The following is a 24,847-nucleotide window of genomic DNA, read 5'->3' as shown; positions in this document are numbered from 1 at the left end:
AATTTTTACTCTGCGCAACGCAGAATGATAGCAACATGTAAAAAAGAAGCTACTTTTCTCAGTAACTTATAAGAAAATCCTCTAAAAAAGCTGTGATTACTTACAATGAAACACAGAGGCAGAGGATCTGAATCAACTGTTGATTGCAACAGAAAAGTATGAAGAACATGTAAGATGGCAGAAACATCTTTGTTGATAAGTAAATCAAATCAATCTTTGATAACCAGTCAACAGAATAAAACAGGGAAACAGACAAAACTCAGGCTGTCAATTTTATGACTATAAATGTTATCAAACTCCTCAAAAAGAGGTCAGCTCTGAAGCAAGCATGGTTGCTTCTTTAGTCAATGTCCCTTTGGTACAGCCCATTAATAATATCTACTGTAGCACAACCATTTGTACTTATCTCATGATTAAATTACCTCTTAAAATACCTAGGCAAAGTAAAAGTGAATTAGTCTCAATCGTACATTTTCTTGTATTTTCTCATAACAATACCCTGAACAGCCAAGAATATGACTGATTATTTTCATTTTGCACAAGACTCCATTAATATCATCACCTTTTAATTAACAACTTGTCATGAGTGCATTCAAACTAATCCTTACATATGATAGGTAGTTTCCACTTTTATTAGAAAATGCAAATAGTTATACAGTGTGCTATATGAATGCTGAAAGGTTCCAATGTGTTTCCTATATTTCCTCACGGCAGATAAATTCATAAAATACCTCTACAATGAAAATAAGATGTCCAAGTACACCAGAAACTGTGCTTAAGGTTTTCTAAGCAACCTGTGTATGAAAACTGAAGCCATCCAAAAATCAATTGCCTACTTGTGATAATACCAAATTAGATAAAAATCCTTCTCCTATTTTGGTTATCTGTTGTCTCCTTGTAAAATGTGATATTACATAAAAAAAGCTCTTTAGAAACACTTAAAAAAGGTGCTAGAGCAATGTTATACCATGATGCCCTGTTAAAAAAACTAGCAGATAACCAGATCTACACAATTAGTGCAGAAATTGATGATGTGCAGATAAATATCAGACTAAAAGAAAGGAAAATACATGATTCACATGTTGATATTCCATTTTCACTAGCCTTATCTACACTACGTTTATTTTAGTGTTCTTACAGTTACCTGAATAACAGTGTCAACTTAAACATGACCAACCAATTTTTTTAATATGTTTATGTCTTCTATAATAAAAAAATAAATAGAAATGCATTGCTACTTTTAAAAATCGTTTCAGTTTTTCAGTGGAAAATGAATTCTCCAAAGCAAAACAAAGGCAGAAACAAGTGACTGATATCCAGCTTCCTTTAAGTGCTCTTCTTTCCTCTCTTCATCCCACTATACCGATCTCTTAATTCTACACTGCTGATTCTCATTGCCAAACTATTAAAAACAGTACTGGATAATTTTACTCAGTTTTCTCTACTAAATAGGTGTGATATGGGTGAAATAATCACTTTAACATGATAATATTTAACGTTGAATTACTTCTGTGTTATTTAACCATATTAGAGATGGGTGAATGTAAAAATCTTAAATGGTGGAAAGCAGTAAAAATACTTGCCTTGTTTTACAACAGCTTCAGGCTACATTCATTACAAAACAAAGTAACACTTCTTGGTGCATCAGCCAGCCACCATACCACAACAAACACTCCATGTAGATAAACCAGCACCCTGATTCCTAGCACCACAGTCTCACCATTTTCCAGCAGAACCCTAATCTCAGAGTAGAAGGCGCCAAGCAACACATTTAGTCTTGATGGAGTAAGCCACTGGGTAATAAGAGCTCCACACAAAGTGAAAAGCTGACAAGGCTGGAAGACTGGAGTGTCTCCAGCTTCCATGCTACCCACTCTTCTGTGTGGGAAAAGCCAGCCAGAGGCTGAAGGGAACATGGGAACTGGTGTGTGAAGGAAGGTGAAGGGAGGTTGTTGGTGAGGAACCAGCACTGGGAAGCACGGAAGCCCACCACAGACCTCAGCCACCCAGTCTGTGCATCTTTAAGTCTGCTTAAGCCACAAGCTGTTTTGGCAAATTGTCTTCATATGGCCTCTGTCTTGTATGTTTTTGATGAAGAATAGTGCATTTACCTTTGATACTTCCCCATATGTATACTTTCACCAATATTTACCTCAGGAAATTTTTTTAAAGTTCAAGCAGAAGCAGTCTAATAACTGGAAAGCAGAACTCGCAACTTCCAGGGGCCAAGGTGCCTGGATGATGATCACTGACAACAGCAAGTGTACACACAGGCTCATTCTTTAAAAAAAGGCTACAGTTTATAAGTACAGACTGCTAACTAAATTTAGCATCTGCACAATTTGCAACATGCTACATATTTAGGTGTCACACAAGAAGTTTTGTATGAGAAACGTAGTTGTGGAAATTCAAGGAACTGTTAATGTGCAATGCAGTGTCCAAGTGAGTCCCACACAGCTATTATTTTGCACTAGATACCACAATCTCTGCATTAAATTACTATTTTTAAACTAACCAAGAGACTAACCACTTATTGAGATAATAGTCTTCACTAAACTGAAGGAGAAAAACTCTACCTCTTAACTCACTGCTTGGTATAGCCACTAACTTAAAATACAAAACAGAAGTTAAGGAATAAATGTGCTTAAATTAAAGCAAAATGCAGAGTGACAGTGTCCTTACGTAAGAATAAAATGATGTTGTTTCAGTCTTTATATATGGCACATAAATTCCAACTTAGTTTAAAGGAAAAAAATAAGCAGAATATGAACCATATCAATGGAACCATTTTGATGCAAAAGTAGTTCATTAGGCAATTCCCACTCAAGAAAAATCTGTATACTTAAATGCACTGATGCACAGAACATACCTTTGCGATGTGGTCACTTTGCAGCTGCTAAGTACATATCCAGCCAGATGGTAGGAATAATTGCAGCTCCACTAACTGAAGTGAGAGATGAGAAAGCTAGAGGTCTGACTGGTATCAGATTCACTCCCTCTCTTCCCCTTTCCCAAGTCCCAAACAGAGAGGAATTTAAACCAGGAAAATATATAGGGATGATGACACTCGGTAAGATACAAATGTTACTCTCAAACGTCATGACAAAACTACGGTAACAAATGCAAAAGCATAAGGTTCATACAACTAATAGACTATATGTGCACAGCTATTGCAAGTCATTAGTAATCCCAGGCCATCTTGGATGAGAAGGCACTGCAAAATACAAGTCTTTCTGCCTTACTGAACTTACTTAAATCTTACCGAAATCTTAGTGCCTTACTGGAAGTTCCTTTTTGAACATCAGTGAAGCCCATATCCAGCCCATACTGGATATCTGACTAAGCCTGGTCCCGCAAGAGTTGACAGTGACAGATACAAGTACCTATAGATGTCTGTCTTCTACCACTGCTTCCAGTCTACTGTGGATGTGGCAGCAGCCTACATATGAGCAAGAGAGAACAGGATCTTGAGCTCAGCACAGAATCATAATTCACAGGAGGAAGAAAACAAAATAGAAAAAAGAGGGTCATTCATTTTTCCTTTGTCACTGGTAATTTATAAGGAATCTTTCTATGCATTTCTACAATTTACATGGACTGGTGAATTAGAAAGCACGTGAGAAATAAAATAAAGGAACTGTACTGCCAGCCATAGCTCTTAAAGGAACAGACGAGATAATAACTTGTAGCCAAAAGGAAAAGAGGAATGAAAAGTTGACCTGGCTTACTTATCTCATGGACAAGTGATTTATCATACACAAGAATGTCGACCTAATTATGAAAGAGATACTGATTATGAAATGGAAAAATCTTCAAGATTATATAAAGCTGACTCAATTAAATATTTTTTAAAAGAAGTTATCACAATGCACGGGCCTAAAAAAAAACCAAAAAACCAAAATTAAATAAACCCCACCTTTTAGGTCTGCAACACATACCCATGAGGAAAGAATAAATTTTACATAAAATTAAAGTCAAGGTCCATCAGGAAGCAATGTAAAAGAAACACAGCTTATTTATAGCACATAGGACATGAGTGTTAATATCAGATCAACTTGTATAATGTTCTCTCCAGGTATCATTTAGCAATACAAATTCCAAAGAAAACAACCCATAATAAAAAGGAATTAACAATAGCTTAAATTAAATAAAATAATTTCTAAATCAGCAAGACTAACAGAATTCCTTAAATATTTATCATAGACCATTTTTGCCGGCCTTCTTTGAACACATACATAATTGTTATCAGTGCAGAAAGGAATCAATATGCTATGAGTTCACAGAAGTGGCTCTCAATGAAATCTGAAGAAATATCCTCACAAGGTGAACCATGAGTAACTGCATATCACCCTGTACTGAGATAATCAATTATGAATGAAAAGACACGTATGTTTTCACATGATTTGTATGCCATGACCTTCCTTTGCGCAACTTGCTTTAGCTAACAAATCTTATTTCTGGAAGCAGAGTAATTTGAAGCCTGAATTCCACTTTCTGGATTTTGTCAGTAAACTACAACAGATCTGCACAACACCGTACTCAGCAACTTCTACCTAGCCCAGGGAAAGGACTCCATGCAATCACACCAAAAGCACATAACGAAGGGTCCTGTACCTGCCCTACGGTAAGCAGGTGGGCAACTGGACCCCTGCTGTAATGGGGAATAAGACGACCTGCAGACAGCCCAGGACAGACTTCTGCAACAGCTACTTTCCAACACAGTCAAGGAAAGGAAAGGTAGATACCTTCCATGTTTCGAGAAAAATCAAAGTCATCCTGGAACAGGTATTATGGACAAGACACACTTCTAGTTAGTTATTATTGACTGCATTCAATTGTTTGGGAACCTTCTCTTTAAAGATGTTTTTCAATCCTTGCACTTTGGTGAAACCAGCAACACAGCATCAAGTTTACCACATACTAGACACAATCCGATATAAACAGCTTATCTATGGAGTAATCATTTCCAGGTTACATATCAAGTAACAGGTTATTCAGAAATAAAAATGTATCCAGGCCTTTAAAAATTACTATGAACAAGCTAATTTAACTGTCAGCATCTAATCCTGCTTTCTTTCATCATTCCATAGCAGAGACAAACAGCAGCAACCAGTTGCAAAGTAACTGTGTCTAGCTAGCACAGAAAAGAAAGGGGGTCGTGGGGGGGGAAATGTTCTCTCAACTGTGAGGCAGCAGCATTAGCAGGCTGTAGATTTTCCAAGTAGAGATCCATTCCTCATGCATTTACTCCAATTTGGCAATTTCCCTTTGAACAGCAATCCTATTACACTGAATACTCTTGTTCCTGCACTTTCCTAAAGTTCAAATAGTCCCTCATGTCAGAGGGAAAAGCAGCTGCCATTGGATGTGGTCTCCCTGGATCTTTGGCTCTGAAAAAAATACAAAAGGCTAAGTGACCTTAAACTGCAACCTAATAGCTGGGATGCTTTTCATTTCCTTTGACTTATTTGGTATCCATAACACAACTACAACAAAAATGAAAGAAGATAAAAATCCATGTACAATTAAATTTTAGTAGAGATGCCTATCCGTGGCAGTTCTCGCCCATGCAATATTGGAACAGATACTGCTTTTTTACCAGGAAAAGTGACAAGCATATGTTTAAATAGCTTAAATATGGAACAGGATTCAATTTGGGAATAAATAATAATTAAATTTTCTTTATTGGCTTCCATCTTGATTCTTCTAAGAAAACTCTTCCATGCATAAACTACAAATTCTATATTGCCTGGAGCTGTGCGGCCTTTTCAGAGATTTTCTGAAAAGAAAACTAAGACTTCCTTTCAACGTTAAGTGCAAAGGAGTTACTTATTGCTTGTTATGTCCACAGAAACAGTATATACAAATGCTTGTATTTCCTATTTAATATCATTGGAAAAAAACCCAGTGCCTAAAGCTAAAAGACTTCTTTTGATCTAGTAAAAAGCCTTATCTGAATTTGCCAGGGAACTCAGCAGAAATATCAAGGATGCAGCTTAAAAGCTAGACGCCTGCAGTTCTACCTTAACTGCCCATTCTCTTTCCACCCTTTGCCTGCTCCTGGCACTAACACTCCTGTAGATGCAACTTCAGGAAGCAGGTAATGATGAAGATTAACCTGGACAGTGATCTTTTCTGATTAAAACAGCTCCCTGAACTGGCTTGCTGTATGGTCCTGTGATTACCAACAGTGGCTCAGGGCAGGAACACAGCAGTTGAGATGTGGGCTAGCTTATTACACTGCAGCAAAGTCACACTGTAACTTGCTTTCATTCTTCTTGGACCACATACTCCTAAACCAGGAGTGCCAGCACCAGCACTTGCGGTTGTGGAGCAAGACATCTCCCTTGTGCCTGAAACAGACTCCCTCGCTCCACCAAGGTACTCTGCAATCAGCTGTAGAACTTCTGGCTGGCATAGCCACTAAAACGGACACAAATGAAGCAAAAGCATTTTTGTGGCAGAAAGAAGAAATTTCACACCTCTTAGTGACATGATTACAGAAAGGTTCTTACCATTTAACATGTTTTAATAAAGAATGAGATGTGGGCAAACATCCTTTTTGTTGAAGTTAAACTAGTCACAGCATCACCGGAGTGGAATGAGCACTAACAGGCAATGCTTATGAAGCTTATTTTCAGTTTATTTGATAATGTTCCTGACAGCAGAATCTCCTGTGTATGCTCCACTAAATTTTTATATTTTATGGACTATGTTACCACACTTCCTCCTCCTGTTTCATAAGCGTACTCCCACACAACCCTGTAAAATCCAGTTTCATTATTTACATTTCTTGTACATTAATACATTATCTTTACCAAGATGATGCTAGCAGTCCCAAGGTTAGCCCACAAAGGTTAGTCTCTCCTGCCTGTCTCTACAGTCAGCTCTCAGGAGATGACCTGCTGGCACTCTCATGTCCCATTCAACCTCTCAAATATGTTCCTGTGCCCCCTTCTTCATGTCAGTGCTTATGTTTGCTCCTTGATCAAAACGTGTTCGGGAGGTAAAATACCAGAAACTCCCACCTGCCTTCTCCACCAAAACAAGTAAAGAGTTTCTACTGGTTCAGCTTCCTGAGGATCAATGGAATATAAATTTAACAGAGACATGGGTAGGAACAGAGACTAGTGGAAGCAACTATAACCTTTTGGCAGCAACTGTAAGTGCAAATCATGCTCTTGGAACCAAAGCAAAGTCAACTATGAAAAAAAAATATTCCATTGGAATTTGGGTTTCATTTGTTCTGAAGTTCATGTAGTCTAGTTTCCACATATAATATGCAGCTTAAGTAGAAGTATAATTTAATAACAAATCATCGCAATTTAAGATGTTTATATTTGTAGAATAGGTAGAAATACTTTCATTTCTTTGGTTTAAATGTAGCAGCATAGGGACCAATCAATCACAAAATGAACAGTGCTAGAAAATTCACATTTTTAACATGGTCCCTATCTTTAAAAACAGAATAGTTAATGCAGTAATTCCAGAAATTCCAGAAAACATGTACACTTTCTTTTGCCTTGGTGCACACATTGCAACAGCAATTCACTAATGTTTCCAAAAGCCACACCATTAGAAAAATTATAAACCCCACAAAATTATAAAAACAACGTATAATAACAATTTGCTTTAAAAGTACTACTGACAACACAGAAGGAAAAGACAGGTGGATTCAGGGACTGGCATCATGACAAGAAGAAATACTATTTCTTGTGATATCTGGGGATTAAATGGGCAAAATACTTTGGAACAAAAAGAAAAAAAAAAAAAAGAAGAAAGTCATCAACTCCAAGGGTTACTGAAATTCAGATTAGATCATCACAGCAGTTGAAAGTTATTGGACCTTTCCATAGAATACTAGCTCAAAGTTCCTCCAGAACCTCTCTGGCAACAGCACATCTCAAATTTATGCTATGCTGCATACATGAACTCTTTCTGCCCTTGGTGAAATATGCAATTTCCTTCTCACATTTATATTTTCTGAAAATAACTTTCAAGGTCTGTTATGGCTAGAGCGTTGTAATCAACTTACGGCCAGAAGCTGGCAAATTATACGCTCCTGTCTCCAGGTGCTCAAAGACGAATTCAAGTTCCAGGGTCACTAGGTTTTATAGTGATGTCACACACAGTTTAATGAACTCATGAAAAAAAAAAAAGTGTGCAATGACAGGTAGTTTTTCCTCTATGTATCATTTCATATTATGTAAGATGGTGGTTCACTTGAAAAAAACACACACAAGAGTAAGTGAAAAATAAGCAGCTGCTATAGGTTCATAATGAATTTCAAATAATGTAGTTTTGTATGAAAAAAGTACAGTTAACTCTGTAACAGAAAGCTCCCTTCACCTGCAGAACCATGACAGCTATGATTTAAGAGCACTCCAATTATTACACATCTACAGATAATGAGGCCACATGGTCCCTCTCGGCTCTCTCATCTTCTCTTCAGCCTTTTTTAAAATCCACAGACCTCTCCTTTTCCCATCCCATCACTGATTTTGTCCAGATTATTTGAAGAGTTACTTTAAAAAAACCAAAAAGCTTTAAGTGACACCTCACAAAGCTAAACAAACAGCAATTTTGACAACATTTCTTATGACAAAGCTCTATTTAAATGAAGCTCTACCCTAAAGGCCTGCTTACACACAGGAGTTCTGCCATCCCTTAATTCAAGTTTGTTTTGCAGAACATAAATGCATTTTAGGCTGAACTGTACTTCTTAATCTGCTGCGGCTTTTATTTGAAGTTACCATAGTGGCATACGAGGTCAGTTCACATACATGCATAATTTAACAGAAGTTAAACTGTTATGCATAGCTAACATTCATTATGTTAGAAACCTGTCAGAATTAGTTAAGCTCACCTCTTTATCCATACTCTCTAAATCCTCTTTACATAGGGTGTACAGGGGCATTGTCTCAGACATACTTGGCTGGCGTTTCCGCTTAGATGGACCAGGCTGCTCTTCATTTTCACTTGCTGGTAGGTTGTCTTCTTCAAACATCTGCTGCTGATGTGGTTGAACAACTCTGAAAAATTTCAGGGGTCCCACATGAGAAAAATTACTGGATTTACAGCTGGTCTAGAAATAAATTCCTATAAACAATCTACAACCGCTGAATATCTACAACTTTGCTTAATAGGATTCTGTGTTCATCAACATAAGATTGTCTTCCAATGACTGCTTCCACTTTCAATCTGATGGCTTAAGTTCCTACCCTACCATTGACAAGGTACTCGCTCTCCTGCCTTCCCATTTTTCTTGTAAGTGACCACCAAACCTCTCCTGAAGCCAAAAGCTTCAATAGCTGCAGATGTGTTGCCCTTAATACTTCAAGGTTTATGCTCAATTGGAGTTTGTCTGTCACTGGACACATTTATCACTCAGGAAACAAATCTTACATTCTAATATATTTTTCCTGGTTTATGTTACGCTTTTATTCTTGAGTCTCAGAGTGTACCTTTCTCTTTTGCAACCTTACAGACAAGAGGCTTGCAAGTAGAAAGCTCATTTCTGCAGCCTTTGCCTTCAGACATTTCCCAGATGCTAAGCCTTGATGAGATACAAAACAGACATTTCTTTTTGGCTAGTGTATTTGAGTATGGTAGCATTTTCTCTTAGCTTTTTTTTTATTACCTTTTATTACCTCGTTTGTTACTGTGTTTAACCAGAACATGCAGATACAAAAAGGACTGTCAAAGTATTCATAAAATTGGATAAAATAATCATAACTTAATGGAAACTGCTTTATAGTAATAAAAATACTACATCTAGAACACCACCAGGAGACTTCTGCCTTTCTGGAGTAACTTTTTTCCCATGAATATTATTTAACTACTAAAGACTTGTAGAAATGAAAACATGCTACAGAATATAGTTTAACTACAAATATTGGGCTGTCACACTAACCTCCTGGGACACATTACAGCAGCTCAGCACCACCCAGAATCCTATTCACATATCTCAGGTCATGAGGTTCATGGGTCACAAATTATTTATGTTAACCATAAAACTGTGTACATGAGGAATGATTACCACAAGCAATAAAAGCAAGTGTATTTGAAATCACAAGCTGTTTCAAGTTGTAATTAACAGGTCAGACACCACAAAACTGTTTTTGAGGGTGGTGGCGACTGAGAAAGTGTATAGTGTGATGAGTCTCTGCTGACAACAGTTACAGTGTAGAATGGCCGCTTCTCGTCAAGCCTGGATTTTCAAGAAACAGCTTTAGATATGCAGCCCCACCCCTCAAAAAGTCATTACTTACTGCATTATGTAAATCCTCTCATCAACTTGACAGATTCTAAATAAGGTCATCTAAATATCAAGGGTGGTTTTTTTTTTCCTACAGCAATAGTTCAACCTCAGAACGTATGAAATCTGAAAGCCACATGGAGCTGTAAACCAAACTCAAAATGAGGGCTTATATTTCCTAAATACACATTTCTCTTCTCTCAGACCCCACAGACCGGTGCAGGAGATGTGAATTCACTTTTTGAGTTGTGGGTGGTGGGGTGAGAGAGAGCCCAGCAACTGCTGCGCTACCCAGGACTGCGCTCTCTGCTGCAGAAGAGCCCCCGCCAGCTCAGCGCTACTCAGCACCACAGCAGGAATGACCTCTCGCAGTGTGTCAGCTCTGTACAGATTTTTCTCCTCCCTCTACTAAATATTTTCTATTTTGCAAGACCACACAGTTCTCTTTTGCTCTTAAACTGCTTTCAGACAATTTTGCTAAGTAAGAGAGGAAAAAAAAATTACACAGCAGTCCACTGTATTTTCCAAATATATATTTCAAAAATATGATTTCCATGCCTTTTCAGTAGGCACTCTAGCCAAGAGAAAGGTGGTGATGCTATTTACATCCTTAGTAAAACAGAGAATGGCAGAACAAGCATCTTAACACAACTGTATTAAAAAAAAAAATTACAAGCTTGACCATGCCAAGAATCATATACAAGTTACATGTAGCAGGTAGCCAAGCAGATTTTCTTACACTAGAAATAAATGTATTACATTTTTTTTTTTTTAAACAAGACACTATCATACTGATGACAATGAGAAATCCTCCTTTTGCAGAATAAAATGTGAGGTCATTCTTGACCACATAATATGCAAATATTAACTGTAAAATAACTGTATTAATAGCTTCTAATGGCTTCTGTCAAATCTTTTTTCCCCAGTATTTTCCAACTGCTTCTAGATTAAAAACACTAAGACTTCTCACCAAAGCATTCCAAAAAGCAATATAAAACAAAGACTTCTTGAAGGTTTGTAAGAAACATTTTTATTTTACCAAAGACATATTTCAGGCTTTACATTTTCAACTGCTTGTAATGTTGATTAAATTTAAAGACATACAAATGCAGGAATTTGTATTTCTTTCTAAACAGACGAGATTCATGAGTACTTTTTCAAAAATAACACCATACTCAGCCCTGCACAGGTTGGTTTGCGCTTACCAGTCTTACATGCACAAGGACGTGGATGTGCACCAGAACACACCACATGCAGGGCAGGTTGAACATTTGTGGAAGTAACAAACATATTAATACTTTCATTGATACAGCACCAGGTAAAAAGCTAAAATAGTGTTATCATGAAACGTTAAAAATATTTAAATTCCATTCATTATTTCAATTTGGTACTTCGTATACTTGCTATCAGAATAAGACTGATAACATCAGATAGGAAAAATTGTAACAATAAGCATTTAAGACAATTTTATAAAAGAAATTAATGTATACAAATATTAAAGAACTGCTTCAGCCACCAGCATCTGCTTGACACACCTTTTCAAACCAAACATTTGGTGCGTCTCAGCATTATTTAAAACCAGAGCGCCACTTTTAACTTCTCACATGTGAATTATATCCACATTCTAGGCCTTGCCTCATCTGTTAGTATATTATTAGCATTCACTAGAATTTAGCTTATAATATTATTTTTCTTTGTTCTCATCCAAGATGCCATTAGCATTTGCATTTTTTCTTGGACAACACTGCATTACACACCTCACGACCTGTTAGGACTTTACAGTTTACTGTCATATTTGTAGAATACTGTTTCCATATGAAAATGCAAATTGTTAAGATACATACAGAGTGTCAAAGCTCTGACATGCAGGTTATTTTTGAAGAGGAATCCTTCCTGTTGTCAGCCAGAGAAGAGCTTGTGTCAGCTGTCAACAGCCACCAAGCAGCACTGCATTCCCTTCCCTTCCTGCCACAAGCTCTTTGCCACCCTTCCCCTCAGGCTCCAACAGCCATGACAAAAAGCAGGTGTTCGGGTCTTCCAGGCTCCAGCACAACGGTAAGATCTATGCTTGTCACACAAAACACTGACAATATTCACTCAACCATCTGTAATTCACTGGTGACAGTTTCACTCCAAGTTGTGTGTAGATATTTAAACTAATCATAGCCTATTTTAAATTACATTTCATGTTGAATCCCAGAAAGAAACTGAAACTCTTGAACCCAAAATTAAAAAAAAAGTGAGACCTGAAACAGTTCTTATGAAATGGTACTCAGATAACCTCTAGCAAGGCTGGTTACTAAAAAGGGCTTCTAGTTATCTCCCAAACACAAGGTCTATTCCTACAGTAAGAGACTGAGCACCATTGCTACGCCACATGCAGGTAACATCTCCAAGGGGTTCCTCTCACAGCTGTGCAATTTTGCTGCCCATTGCCTGAAATTCAGAGTCAGATGAAGTTTTTAGAAAATATTGAAGATTATTGGAGGCTTTGACAACATCCACCCAAAACAGGAGCAGTTGTGTTAACAGCTTTATCTAACTCTGGTTAAATTAAATGGCTTAGTTACAAATACTCTCATCTTTCTGTAGAAGATGAACATATGAGCATATAAAGTTGGTCAGGACAAAACACATTGCCTTCTACCAAGAAACTGCTGCACTAAGGTCATTTTTTCTCTAAAGTCAAGTATCACATCCACTTCTAAACTCAATGTGAAGCTTTTTAAAGTGCTATCATTAATGTGCGCATTAACATGAAAAGCAGGGCGATGATACAGTACTTCTGCCTTGGCTCTTGCTCAGTCAAGACATAAAGCTGTTTGTATTCAGCTTTTTGTTACTTCTTTACAGCCTTTGTGCTCTGCCTGCACTGTACTCATATCAATTAAAAGTACTTTAGGTGGTATTTGACCACTGCATTGTTTTCCTCTTAGACTTCACCAAGATACTCCTCACCATCCTAACTGAAGATGGCAGAACTGCTCTGAGTAATACAGACATGCCCCAATTAAGAGATCAGTTTTTACAGGTCACTAATTTTACCACTAGAACGAAATAAACAGGAAATGATGAAAATACTATTTCCCAGCATATATCTCGCGCTAATCTCTTTTCTTACAGCTGCTTAGTTATGGGGTGAAGTTGCTGCACTCACAGTAACTGGATTCACTTTTTTAGATTAAAGCATTTCAACCTTGAGCATTGATAGTCAAAAACATGTTTAAGTGAAATAAAATAAGAGAGTACAAAGGAGATACAGTCTCACTCCACCCCCAAAACCTGCCTGGGGCTCTGAGAAACTCAACTAAGAGGACAGCTGAAGTACATTTATCTCCTTTTTCCTAAGATATTCAATGGAAGAACCACCTCTGCATTAAAGAAAAATAGTCTCAGGTGTGGACATAACTCTTCATTAAGTTGTTGACAAAGGTAGAACAAACATCAAAACCTATTCTTTTGAAAGCATTGAATGATGCATTAATATCAACATAAACCATCCTATCTTAGAAGTGTCATGACAATTATACACAACATACAACCTTCCCAGCTCTATTTCTAGACAAATTCCTTTCCACAATAACTGACAAACAAAATCAAGAGCTTTTCAGCTCCTCTCTGGATACATGCTGTATCTTGATTATTTAAAGATTTTCCTGTTCATTTAAATGTCACAGTGAAGTAAAATACAGACTTTAAAGACATAGTTAAAAACGAACTGAAAACAAAATATCTTCACAAACAAAAGAGACTCAAGAAACTTGTGCTGACAGAAAAAAGGAAACTGAAATAAGAAAAAGCCTATAAAAAGATAACTGAAAAAACCCACAGGTTGAAATAATTTAGTAACAGGAAGACAGAGTAGAAACAAGCTACACTGATAAAAAATTTTACAAGGGATGTACTGCAAAAGTGGCAGGGGAAGGTGATGAAAGGTAGGAAACTGTGCATTTATAATTGTACTTCGTATTTTTGTAGTAGTTTGGAAAACTTAATTGCTTTATAACAACTGCTATACTCTGATCACATTGTGTGAAGGAATTTTCATCACATTTTACAAAGCTAAAGGCTTCACCTTTAACTGGAAGTAACTTCTCTTCCACTGGAGTCAACAAGCCTTGCTAAACTTATCATTTGCTTTTATCTTTTACGTAGATACTTAGGGATGAATGTTAGATATGTTATGCATCCTTAAGAGACAAGTAGTGTCTTTGTAGGTTAACCAAACCCACAAATCTTGACAAAGTCTAGATGCATGCTGCCTCTTACTCCTACTGCTGCTTTAGTGTCTCGATTTAGTGACATAAGTCATCTGGCCTTATTTAATAATACTCAGCTATGCCCCTCTTCTACCACTTCTTATATTTCTCAAAACGAAACACAAAGCACATGTCCCACCTGAAGGAATTAAGGAGGCAAGTGTTATAAATAGAAGCCAAATGCTATCTGATATATTTTGTAGACAAACAATCCATATTCTAAGACTTGTTAAAAAAAATCTGACTGTCTCACTTCAGAGAGGATTTATTTTAACATTCTGAAGAATGTCAAGCTACACACTGCATTTATTTGTTTTCAGGTTTCTAGTTGCACTTCTGTGGAGCACAACAAGCATCTTGAATTCTATCATCCTGATTTCACTCCAGCTGACTACTCACTGTCATTGATTTCCTTGGTTTTTTAGAAAGCAAACAAAACAGCTAAGGCAAAGATGAAAATATGATCAAATGGAAAGTTACATTTACTACAGCATCTGTAAACATAGTTGAAGTGATTCTTAGCAATGCTTTAGGTACCTGAAGGATGAGTGTTCTCTGTGGACTGGTAAGGTGATGGGAGGACCTGGAGACTGGATGTACATTGATTGGCCAGCGGTCTGAGCACCTTTCCTGATCAGCTTTCCAGTGTTGGGATCATAAAGTCGAACTTCAGGAGCAGGCTGAGACTTTGGATGGATTGGCGTTGGGTGAAACAGAGCTGTCTGAAATGTGCTGTGTGTGTCAGGAAACATGGCAGGGCTATTCTCTCTGTTGAATGATGTTAAAAAAAAAAAAATTATTTAGAAATTTAAACAAGCTATCTAACCAGAATATAAAAAGTGAGCATTTCTTTTTTTTCTTAAGTAGAAAGTGGGGGCGAGGTGGGGAAAAATGGTTTGGAAGATTTCTCAAGAAACATTTCTTATTCCCCATCCTCATTAAAGTCTCACTGAATTTAAAACAGGAAAATGCAAAGACGATGTCATATCTACATTATTAAAAAACAACAACAACAACAACAAAAAAAAACCCAAAACAACAACCCACAACAAAACCCACACTATTAAGTGTGCCTTAAAAATTTACTTAACATATAACATCACCCAAACTGTTTCCAGGTAGTCACAACCGCACAACTAGAGCAGCATGATAATCTGTATACGTACAAAGGCAAAAGCATGCTATTGTATCAGATCTTAGTATTTCCTCTACAGCTTGGCTCTGAGATAAAATAAATACACTGCATTAATCACAACTCATCCAAACTCATTTGTTAAAATACTAAGCTACCTACAATCACCATGCTGCATTTTAAAACACTTTTAGAAGTGTTAGCAGAATCTGTAGGAATCATCATCATGGCATACTATCCAATTATGATGAAGTGCCACAAAAAAAAAAAGCAAACTGAATAACTAAAAAAAATTTTAAATGAAACAGCATATTATGCACCATGAAACCTATGCTACAAAAATCCAATCAAACCAAAACACAACAGTTAACCTATATTGTAACAAATATTAGAACTGCCACAAAAATGGAGCTTTTACCATATGCTTTCATGGAAGTTTCTGAAATAGCCTTGTAGAATCAATATTTAAGGTCAACAAACTCCAAGTTTATTTACTTTTTGTTGTTCTTAAGCTCATTCTATATGCAAATATTTTCTCAGAGTTCATCCCTCCCCCAATCCATAAGTGCTTTGGACCAACAATCACTGCTTCAATAGCTTTGTTAAGGAGAAAAGTCTTTTCTGAAGAGGCTGCCCATGTTAGGTTAATAAAATTAAATTATTTGCATTAAAATAGATGTCTTACTGGCTGAAGTCTGGGAGTGGAGGAAGTATGCATTTAAGGTCTATTATATTTGAAACATATAAGTGGGAAAAGTTATCATGTTTCAATGAAATGGAAGAGTAAAGTAAGATAGATAGAAAATCCAACATTCATCTAGACCTCAAAAAATGATGCTTACAAGTCACCGTCCAGATCTGTACTGAGAACTTGGCAGTGTCAGGCCTCTGGGACAAGCTAAACAACCCATACAAATATTCCAAAGTTTGACTTCAAAAAATCTGATAGCGCTTCTTAAAAACAAAGTATTCTAGTCAAGCCATTAGTGGGCTACATCTATTTCCTAAGTTCTATGGATCCTGGGTCACTACCTAGTCTCCCATTTGATAAGTGACCTCACTTCCAGATGTTTCTACTTTTGGTATATTTGGAGTGTATGAAGATTTCACACATGCAGATTCTGCCCTCAAAAGGCTAGTGCCTTCCAAGCAGAAAGCAAGCCACTAGCCTTCTCAATCACACCAGTATCACTTTAATACAGAAACGCCAATATTTTATGCCCCTTCCTGTCTAAACATGGAAGGGAAGATCCTCTGTAAGCTTGCAAGACACTATTAACAGGAGTCTATCCAAACAGGTAAGTCAAGAAGCAGAAGCTGGCTCTACAGTATCTTGTCTGGACACATTCCTGTGTAACCTTATCTAGGTGCTCCGGCAGAGGGATTGGACTAGATGATCTTTCAAGGTCCCTTCAAATCCCTAACATTCTGATATTGTCATGAGTGATTTTATTTTAGTCAAGGCACTTTCCTAAAGGGGACTGTTCTTAACAGCCCTCTGACTTGCTCTATATTAAAGTTTTTTGCTCTCCCTTCTATTTGTTGTCATCCTAGTGCACTGATTATTTTTAACCCTTTCTCCTCCAACACTTTCTTACCACCCTCAAACCTCCTGTTCTCTCACTAATTCCTTTCTGCCAGTTTTTGCTTCTCTCTACATGCCTTCCAACCCCTCTTAGATTTTTCTGCTGTATTTTTCTGTTTTTCCTTTCCTCCTCACTGCCAAGTCTCAGAAAAAAATTCCATACTTTAACAGTTTTTCATGTTGTGGAAATGTGCACGTTTTCTTCATTTGGCAGCATGAATGATCCTGCACCCTCGGTGGCATTCCCTGTGTTAATTTGGGGATGACCTGCAAGGTCAACTGCTCCAGCTGAAGCCTGCTAATGACAACTACTAAAGAAATTACTGATACCATAGATTTCTCCCTGCTCTGCTAGTTGCTGAACTGCCTCCTGATCCCTTAATCGTCTTCAGTTTAAGCAGCACAGAAAGAGACAAAAATGGAGGATTTTTTCATAAAAACTGTAAGCATTGCCCACCATCCTGCATTTGTCAGAAACTGATTTTGTAGCTGCATTAACAAGTTAGCATATTGCACAAACAACATATTTTCATGGTACCTACTTCCCCTCAGTTCCCACTCTACCTGTGTGTTTTGATGTAGTCATCCTTCAAAGGAAAGAGCTGCTCCTCAACCTTGTCCCAGCGCTCCAGGCAGCTCCACAGCCAGTCAGGGTTCACGACATGAAGGTCCTTGCAGTCCTGAGCTTGCCGGACTTTTTCTGTGCCTGTCACAAAGTTAAACATTACAGCGTGCCCAGAAACACAGCAGACAGTTTTGAGTACACACTGGTTTAAGAAAAATATTTTGTGATCATTCCTACAGGAAAGAGAAATACCTCTCCTAAATCCAACAAAACAATCACAACTAATAAAAGTGAGATTCTAAAGATTTGACGACCTCGGTCTCACGCTGGATGAAGGTACTTGTAACTTCCTGAAGTGCTGGCACCATGGAAGTAGTCCACTAACATTAATCCATACGGAAAACGTGTACACTTCCATGCTAACTAGATGAAGAATACAAATGCACCTTTGTGTTTCATTTCTATTTGTCAGAGTCTAAGCAGTGGCAGCTCATTAATGTCACTGAAGTCTTATCATACTAATTTTTTAAATGCACAGTCCCCTGTACACACAGTTTGCCACTTTTTAACAGCCACCCACCCCTCCTCTGTTTGCCAGAAGCAGGGGCGCAGCAGACAAATGCATTGTTTCATGCCAAAGGGGAAAAACAAATGTGAAGTTAAATGTGACAGGCTAGCACAAAGTCCATATGAAGCCATCAACAACACCGCGTGCAAGTAATGCATGATCTCAAATTACACCCTCTGGAGAAACCATAACAATAGAAACTCAGTAAGGTTGCTATAAATCTTTGCCAAGATGCATCACAATCAGTAAGAAAAAAATAAGCTAATAGGATAAAGGTTGAAATTAACCTTGAAGTTTAGTCTGTCCCCAGAAACAGCTGGCTGTCCAAATGATTCAAGAATCAATTTCTTCTATTTGATTTGAAAAAATAATTTTACCAGTCATGGTACTCGTTTCACCATTTATCAGAGACACCTATGGAGGAACTGACACTTTGAGACAATACAAAATGATATAATCTGCCAATAAGTCATTGAATATATAAACAATAGAGAAAAACCCTAAGGATTCTCACCTATGCTTGACACTTACATGTGATATTTATTACACTGCACAAATACTGGTGTAACTGGAACACGATAAAGGAACTTCCATCAATCTGATGGCTTGTCTCAGAGCTGAAAGCCATCACTCTTCCCTTTTGTTATATCCCTATAATTTATAGCATTTCATCTTATCTACACATTAATCAAAATGTTTATCAAACCAAATCATTTGTCCATATTCTGCTTTGGTGCAAAGGCATTTAAATACATTTAATATTGTTTAGAAATGTGAAATAAAAGGAGACCATAAAGAACTAAAGGCAGGAGTTCAAGTAGCAACTTAGCCCTTTCCTGTAGGTTGAGAGCAGAGCTCTCAGAACTGAAGGTGAAAAACACATCACTTCAAACACTATCCACTCCTGTCGAAGCCTGTCAATTCTACACAAAGACCTTGTTTGTTTTTTTCTTCTGCAGATGCTTATATAAAAACCACAACACTCTGGTTTAGTTTACCTTATTTACAAAAACAAAACAAAACAAAACAACAACAACAAAAAACTATATATCTATATCTCTAAGTAAAGTTTTTAATTTAAAAAAAAAAAGTTTAGAAAAAAAAATTCAGAAAAATTCTGACAAGGAAGCAAGAACAGTAATTTAATTTTATGGTTTCAACATAGTCCCTGGAGTTTTCTCTTTGGCTGTCATTTGACAACATGACTTTACTTGTTTCAATTAAGATGGAAGTCTTGAACTACCCATACTTCTCCACATGATTTGAAGATAAGAACAAACAGTTAATAACAAATACCTAAAGGCCTGTGTACAATTTGAACTATAATCTACCAGGGTAGACAGACTAACTGAAATGTACTTGAGGATTGACCTAACTAGTTAGACAGTTCAGCTTCTAGACTCCTGCAAATTCAGAAGACTAAAACAGAAAGGGCAGGAGATCACTGTCCCTTACCAAAGTGCTGAAAGCTTCTGTTTCCCTACTTTTCTTCCCCAAAACCCAAGAGAAGACAGGAGTGGGGTGACCTTTTCTTCTAGATAGAAATACATTCCTTCTTAGATTTATATTAAGAAAAACATGTTCTGTGCACAAATACATAGCTATTCCACACTTCAGGATTTAAGAGCTGTGCAGTAAATGTAAAACTTTTCTCCATGCTAGCATCTTTGCAATAAAAAAGCATTAATTCAAGAATCCAAGACAAACACAAAAATGAGTAAAGATAAAGGCCTTTCCAAACCACAAATTATTTAGAAGTGCCATATTTTTAATTTTGCCATTAAATAAAAATAAAACCACTGCCCAAAGACACAATGAAAACAATTTTAGAACTCCAACTATGTTAATCCCACCACACCTTTGCTGTTCAAGAGGCTTTAACTAGCTAAAAAGCAAAACTCTTAAGATGGGAGGTTAGCACACCCAGATAATTCATTTCAATACAAGAAATCTGTCTTCCAATTAATCATCAGTTACAAAAGTAACCAGCAACTCAGAGCACTTTCATGTAACAGTTGCTGAAAATGAGCTAATTTACAGTGCCAGAGGGAACTTTCACTGGAGGTATTATTATTTATATAACCTCAGTAGCAATTTTAGAAATACCTGCAGTTAGAAACAGCTAAGTATAATCCTGTATTGAATTTATACACAGGATGTTTCAGAGGAAAGCTGTTCTGAAGGAGAATCAAATTAAAATATCTGAGGGAAAATGCATTTAAAAAGTGAGAGACTTGGCTTAGAAAATGTTTTCTTTTGAGAATAAAGGAGAAAAGCAATGACAAGACAATATGAACAAAGAGGTAAGACGACAACTGTTATAAAGAAGATGCTGAAATCAGGTTCATAAGCATAGGAGTTTCAGGGGGAAAAAAAACGAAACAAAAAACAAAAAAACACCACCAAAAAAACGGCAAGAGCCAAGAAGTGCAATGGAAGTTTAAGTACTTTGGTTGGTATTAGATACTGAACCAAACACCAGGCATGATTAGCAATAACGTTCTGCACATAACTCTGGAGCTGACTGAATACATCATACAGTAGCATGTGATGTCACTAGTAAGCATATACAAGTTAACCAAAGCTGCTGGTGCTGTGGGGTAGACAGACTGTGCTTGTAATACCCTGAGAAAAATCTTATCTGATACTGTAGTACATCCATTCACCAAACTAAACATATTGCTGCTCCTTTTGGACTTCACTGGGGGAACCCGAACAAAACTATAAAACTGCACATTCATCTCGTGTGAAGTTATGTGAGAAGGTGCCTTCCTCCACTTATTTTTAAAACTGATATTCTGCACCAATGATTTGTCAGGTGCTTCATCTTGCTGCCCATTCCACACGCATACACATTTTGCGTTCATGCATACCTGATCATTTCATACCAGATGTATGATAAGGAGCTAAGTAAATTTTTCTCCTAGTCAACAGAATCACAACAGAAGCCTTAAACATGAAAGCCACAATGGCACTCCTTTGTACAAAACTCTCATGGTTCTGAAATCATAGCTTGAAAGGCATAAGCCACTAACATAAAATTAAAGCTGGTGATGGGAAGACCAGTGTGCAACCAAACTCATATCCAGAGGCTCAAAAGCCTTCCTGTCTCAACTCTGCAACATTGAGGCTTTCTGTTTCATCCCCACTTCTAAAGCACAGCTGCATATTGCATGCTCCAGCATACTGAAAATGGCATGAGGTAATAAAAGTCTGTCATCTTGGGTGGTCTTCTATTTCTATCAGACATTTTCACAAATCAAGATTTCATCCTCATGATGTCTTGCTTGAAGCAAGATTTGGTGGAACAGCAAATTTAACTGGGAAGGAGAAACAGTTCTGCAATACTTAACCTTGCCTTCTCCTCTACTTTTCCCCAGTGTAACTTTCCCTTTTGGAAGTATGTTTATTAAGAAGAAAGAGCAGAAAGGATTTTGATCCATCCAAGCAACAGTACTTCTGATGCAGTTAGGAATATCTGAATCATCAAGTTGGGCTAAAAATCACTTAGAGAAAAATTGTTTTTCTGGACTTCCCCGCCCCCCATTATTCTCTAATCACCTTTACCTACTTCAAATTATAGTATAAAATTGTTCCAAAATTAAAAAAAGCACACAAGCCCTTCCATATGAAGCAGCTAAGGTGAAAATTCATCCCATCTATCCTCTGATGGATACAGACTGAAATACATAATATTGGGAAACGGTTATTTTCAAAACTAGTGAAGGGACTCAAATTCTACTTTTGAGCTTGCAAACAAAGGTTGAAAACACAAAAAAGCCTCCCATTAATCTTAACAATTCATCACTAAAAAAAGTGACCAAAATCAATAATGCAATAATAAACTTCCACAGGCGCTCTCCAGGACATACGGTTTCACTACAGCAGTTTGTCTTATTCAAAGTATGAAGCACACTTGGCACTTAAGCAACATAGATAAATGATACCTAAGCTGTGTGTTTACTAAAGCTAAGGAAAAAATGTGATACTGCATATTTGGCTAAGTTCACATTACTAAGTAGTGCAGCTCAACAGGGAGATCTGCACAGCAAAAGGGTGCTGGAGGAGTGAAGCCCACCCCATATGCATTTTGGGGTGCTTTGCTTCAGATTAGCTCTGGCTGGTTATCTGGACTGAATGCCTGTGAGCACTCAGCCAACTGTGCACTCCAAATCCAACCTCACCCATGAGGAACACAGTGCGTGGGCTCAAGGCTGCGCCAGGACAAATCTAAGTATTTGATGAGGAGTGGCCACCAGAGTCACTCCCAAAATGTTCTCCCCGTTCCAACAGACCAACATATCCTTATTACAGTTTGTAACCAGGTTGGCAGATGTTGCTTGGAAAATCTTCACTGACTGTTTACTTCTCTTCAGATCATTTTTGTATAGGAAACTTGATTTATGATCAAATCCTGAAAATCATCTCCAACAATGTTAACCTAAGGCAAGTTATATACACACTGGTGTTTTGTCCTACAAGAATTAAGCAAACAAACAAAACCCCAAAACAAACAAACTAACTGTGGTCACTCCATTGCTATGTCTGTTGAAGACCTCACATCAAGTTCAGGACAGGCTAACACAGTTTTTTCATCTGACAGTTTTCTCTCTCAGTACCTCAGAGCCAGATTCAGGATTTAAATAGGTAAATTAGAATTAATAAAATGAACCATAGTTCATAGTACAAATGGTATTTTAAGCAACCTGATATTTAATGACATTAAGCAGAACTTAACATGGCTAGGTCACTAAAAGTACGAAAATTATTCCCATATAACTTTCAAAGTATAAGAAAAAACACAATTAAGTATATTTTGAAAAGAAAAATACAGGGCCTAAGCTGACATACTTCCACTCCTACCAATTAGAATAATTTAAGTGACCTGAACAGCTTTAACTGCTCCACCAGCAAAAACCCAATACAAAAATCAACTACAGTATCTTTTGTTTGTTCAGGAAGGAACATAACATGGTTTATGAAACAGTGTGGTAACTGTTTAGCCAAGTGTGCACACAGCTTTAACAACTCATTATCCAGTTCAGTTCACTGTTGCTGAAAGTAAACAGCAGATGTTTCAAAAACTGAAGATTTATGCAGCCCATGGGTAAGTGGAAAGGACTATAGCATTTTCTCCGTCACTCAGATTTATGAAAGCTGATTAGATGATACAAAGATCCTTGCAGTTTACAGTAATTTTGGTAGACAGTATTTTCCTCCCTATGTAATAAAAAAATAATCTCAAATCCTTGTTCTTGGAGAAACAATTCAGAGTATCTGTGTCTGCAGAAAAACAAGCTGATGATCTGCAGAGAAAGAGACAAGGATATACAAAGAATAAAATACATTTAAATTATTTACTGAAATAGGCTTGCAAGGATGCTGTGAATACAATCTAAGATGCTATTCACTAGCTGTTGATTCCATACACCAAGCTACGATGTGGTCACTTTGCAGAGGGAAAACCCATCCCTCCACTTAGGGGGTATTCCCTTTCAACATGGACTTCTTCCCTTTTTTTATTTCCTCTGATATTTTTTTTTCTCTGTCTTCTAAACTCAAAAGTTAGCAGTATGTACCCCCATGGCTGCTGCAGCTGAGGTATATCCCATTTATTGCAGCTCAGCTAATGCAAAATAAAGATATAAGTGAACTTGCTTCTGAGTCTTTAGTCTCCCATTGTTAGTGGGATCATCCAGAAACACTGAGCTGACGGTTACATTTTAAAATCACCTTTTCACAACCATGTTAAATAAAAAACAGCAGAAAAACATTTCTGGTCTCAGGTCCTTGACTTCTGAAAAAACTCAAGACAAGACATGCTTTTGTTTTCCCCTTTCACCAGCAATTGGACACCTATCGGTGCTTCAGATGTTTGCCATGGGAGCCAGACTTGCAATGTCTGTAGGGCTCACAGAGCACAATAGAGACTTGTAGAGATTGCTTTCTAATCACAAGAGAATCACTATGAAAATCACATTGATAGCTGAATTATCACAAATCCAGCTGCAACAGGACAAAATTTTTATCCTTAAAATCTGATTAAACTTCAGAGTTTCCCTCATGAAAGGAGGATGATACAGCGTAACACTGCCACCTAACAAGACACGAGAAGACAGTCTTGAGTTGAAAAAAAAAAATAAAAAATTTTAAAACAAAACCAAAACCAAACACCCTCCCGCCCCCAAATTACAAGGAATTCATGAGAATCTTAAAAAAAGATTATTGGAAAACAATTTTTTCACTCTGTTGTTACAGAAATAATTAGTAAGCGATGATGAAAGATTACAGCAGCCTTGCTCACTAGGCAGAAAAGGCTGCCAAGTTACCTCTTTTAGAATTTGTGCAATTATTTTCTTACTAAAAGCAGGAGTCAGCTTCTACATACTGACAATAAAGATTTTTCACCCTGGCAATTCAGGAATAGTAGTATTCTTGTGATTTCTTGTTTTAATAAGCAGTCAATATTTGAATATATTT

General features: G+C 37.2%; 1 protein-coding gene across 6 annotated transcripts in view; it reads right to left on the bottom strand.

The window, feature by feature from the left end:
• The window catches only part of CTDP1 (CTD phosphatase subunit 1), a 114,445-nt gene that overhangs the window by 54,438 nt on the left and 35,160 nt on the right, over window positions 1-24,847 (bottom strand). For 5 of the 6 annotated variants that reach the window (XM_065052270.1, XM_065052269.1, XM_065052271.1 and 2 more), the window contains exons 9-11: window positions 17,799-17,940; window positions 15,055-15,285; window positions 8,867-9,032 (exon numbers count right to left, since the gene is read on the bottom strand). In XM_065052270.1, coding sequence (XP_064908342.1) covers window positions 8,867-9,032; window positions 15,055-15,285; window positions 17,799-17,940 — 539 coding nt within the window. Of the gene's footprint in view, window positions 1-8,866; window positions 9,033-11,262; window positions 12,695-15,054; window positions 15,286-17,798; window positions 17,941-24,847 lie in introns of those variants that run through there. The other variant, XM_065052274.1, reaches the window with a different exon arrangement.

This window comes from Columba livia, chromosome 2, assembly GCF_036013475.1.
Source record: "Columba livia isolate bColLiv1 breed racing homer chromosome 2, bColLiv1.pat.W.v2, whole genome shotgun sequence".
NCBI classification, from domain to species: domain Eukaryota; kingdom Metazoa; phylum Chordata; class Aves; order Columbiformes; family Columbidae; genus Columba; species Columba livia.
This window is presented reverse-complemented; position numbering and strand designations above follow the sequence as displayed.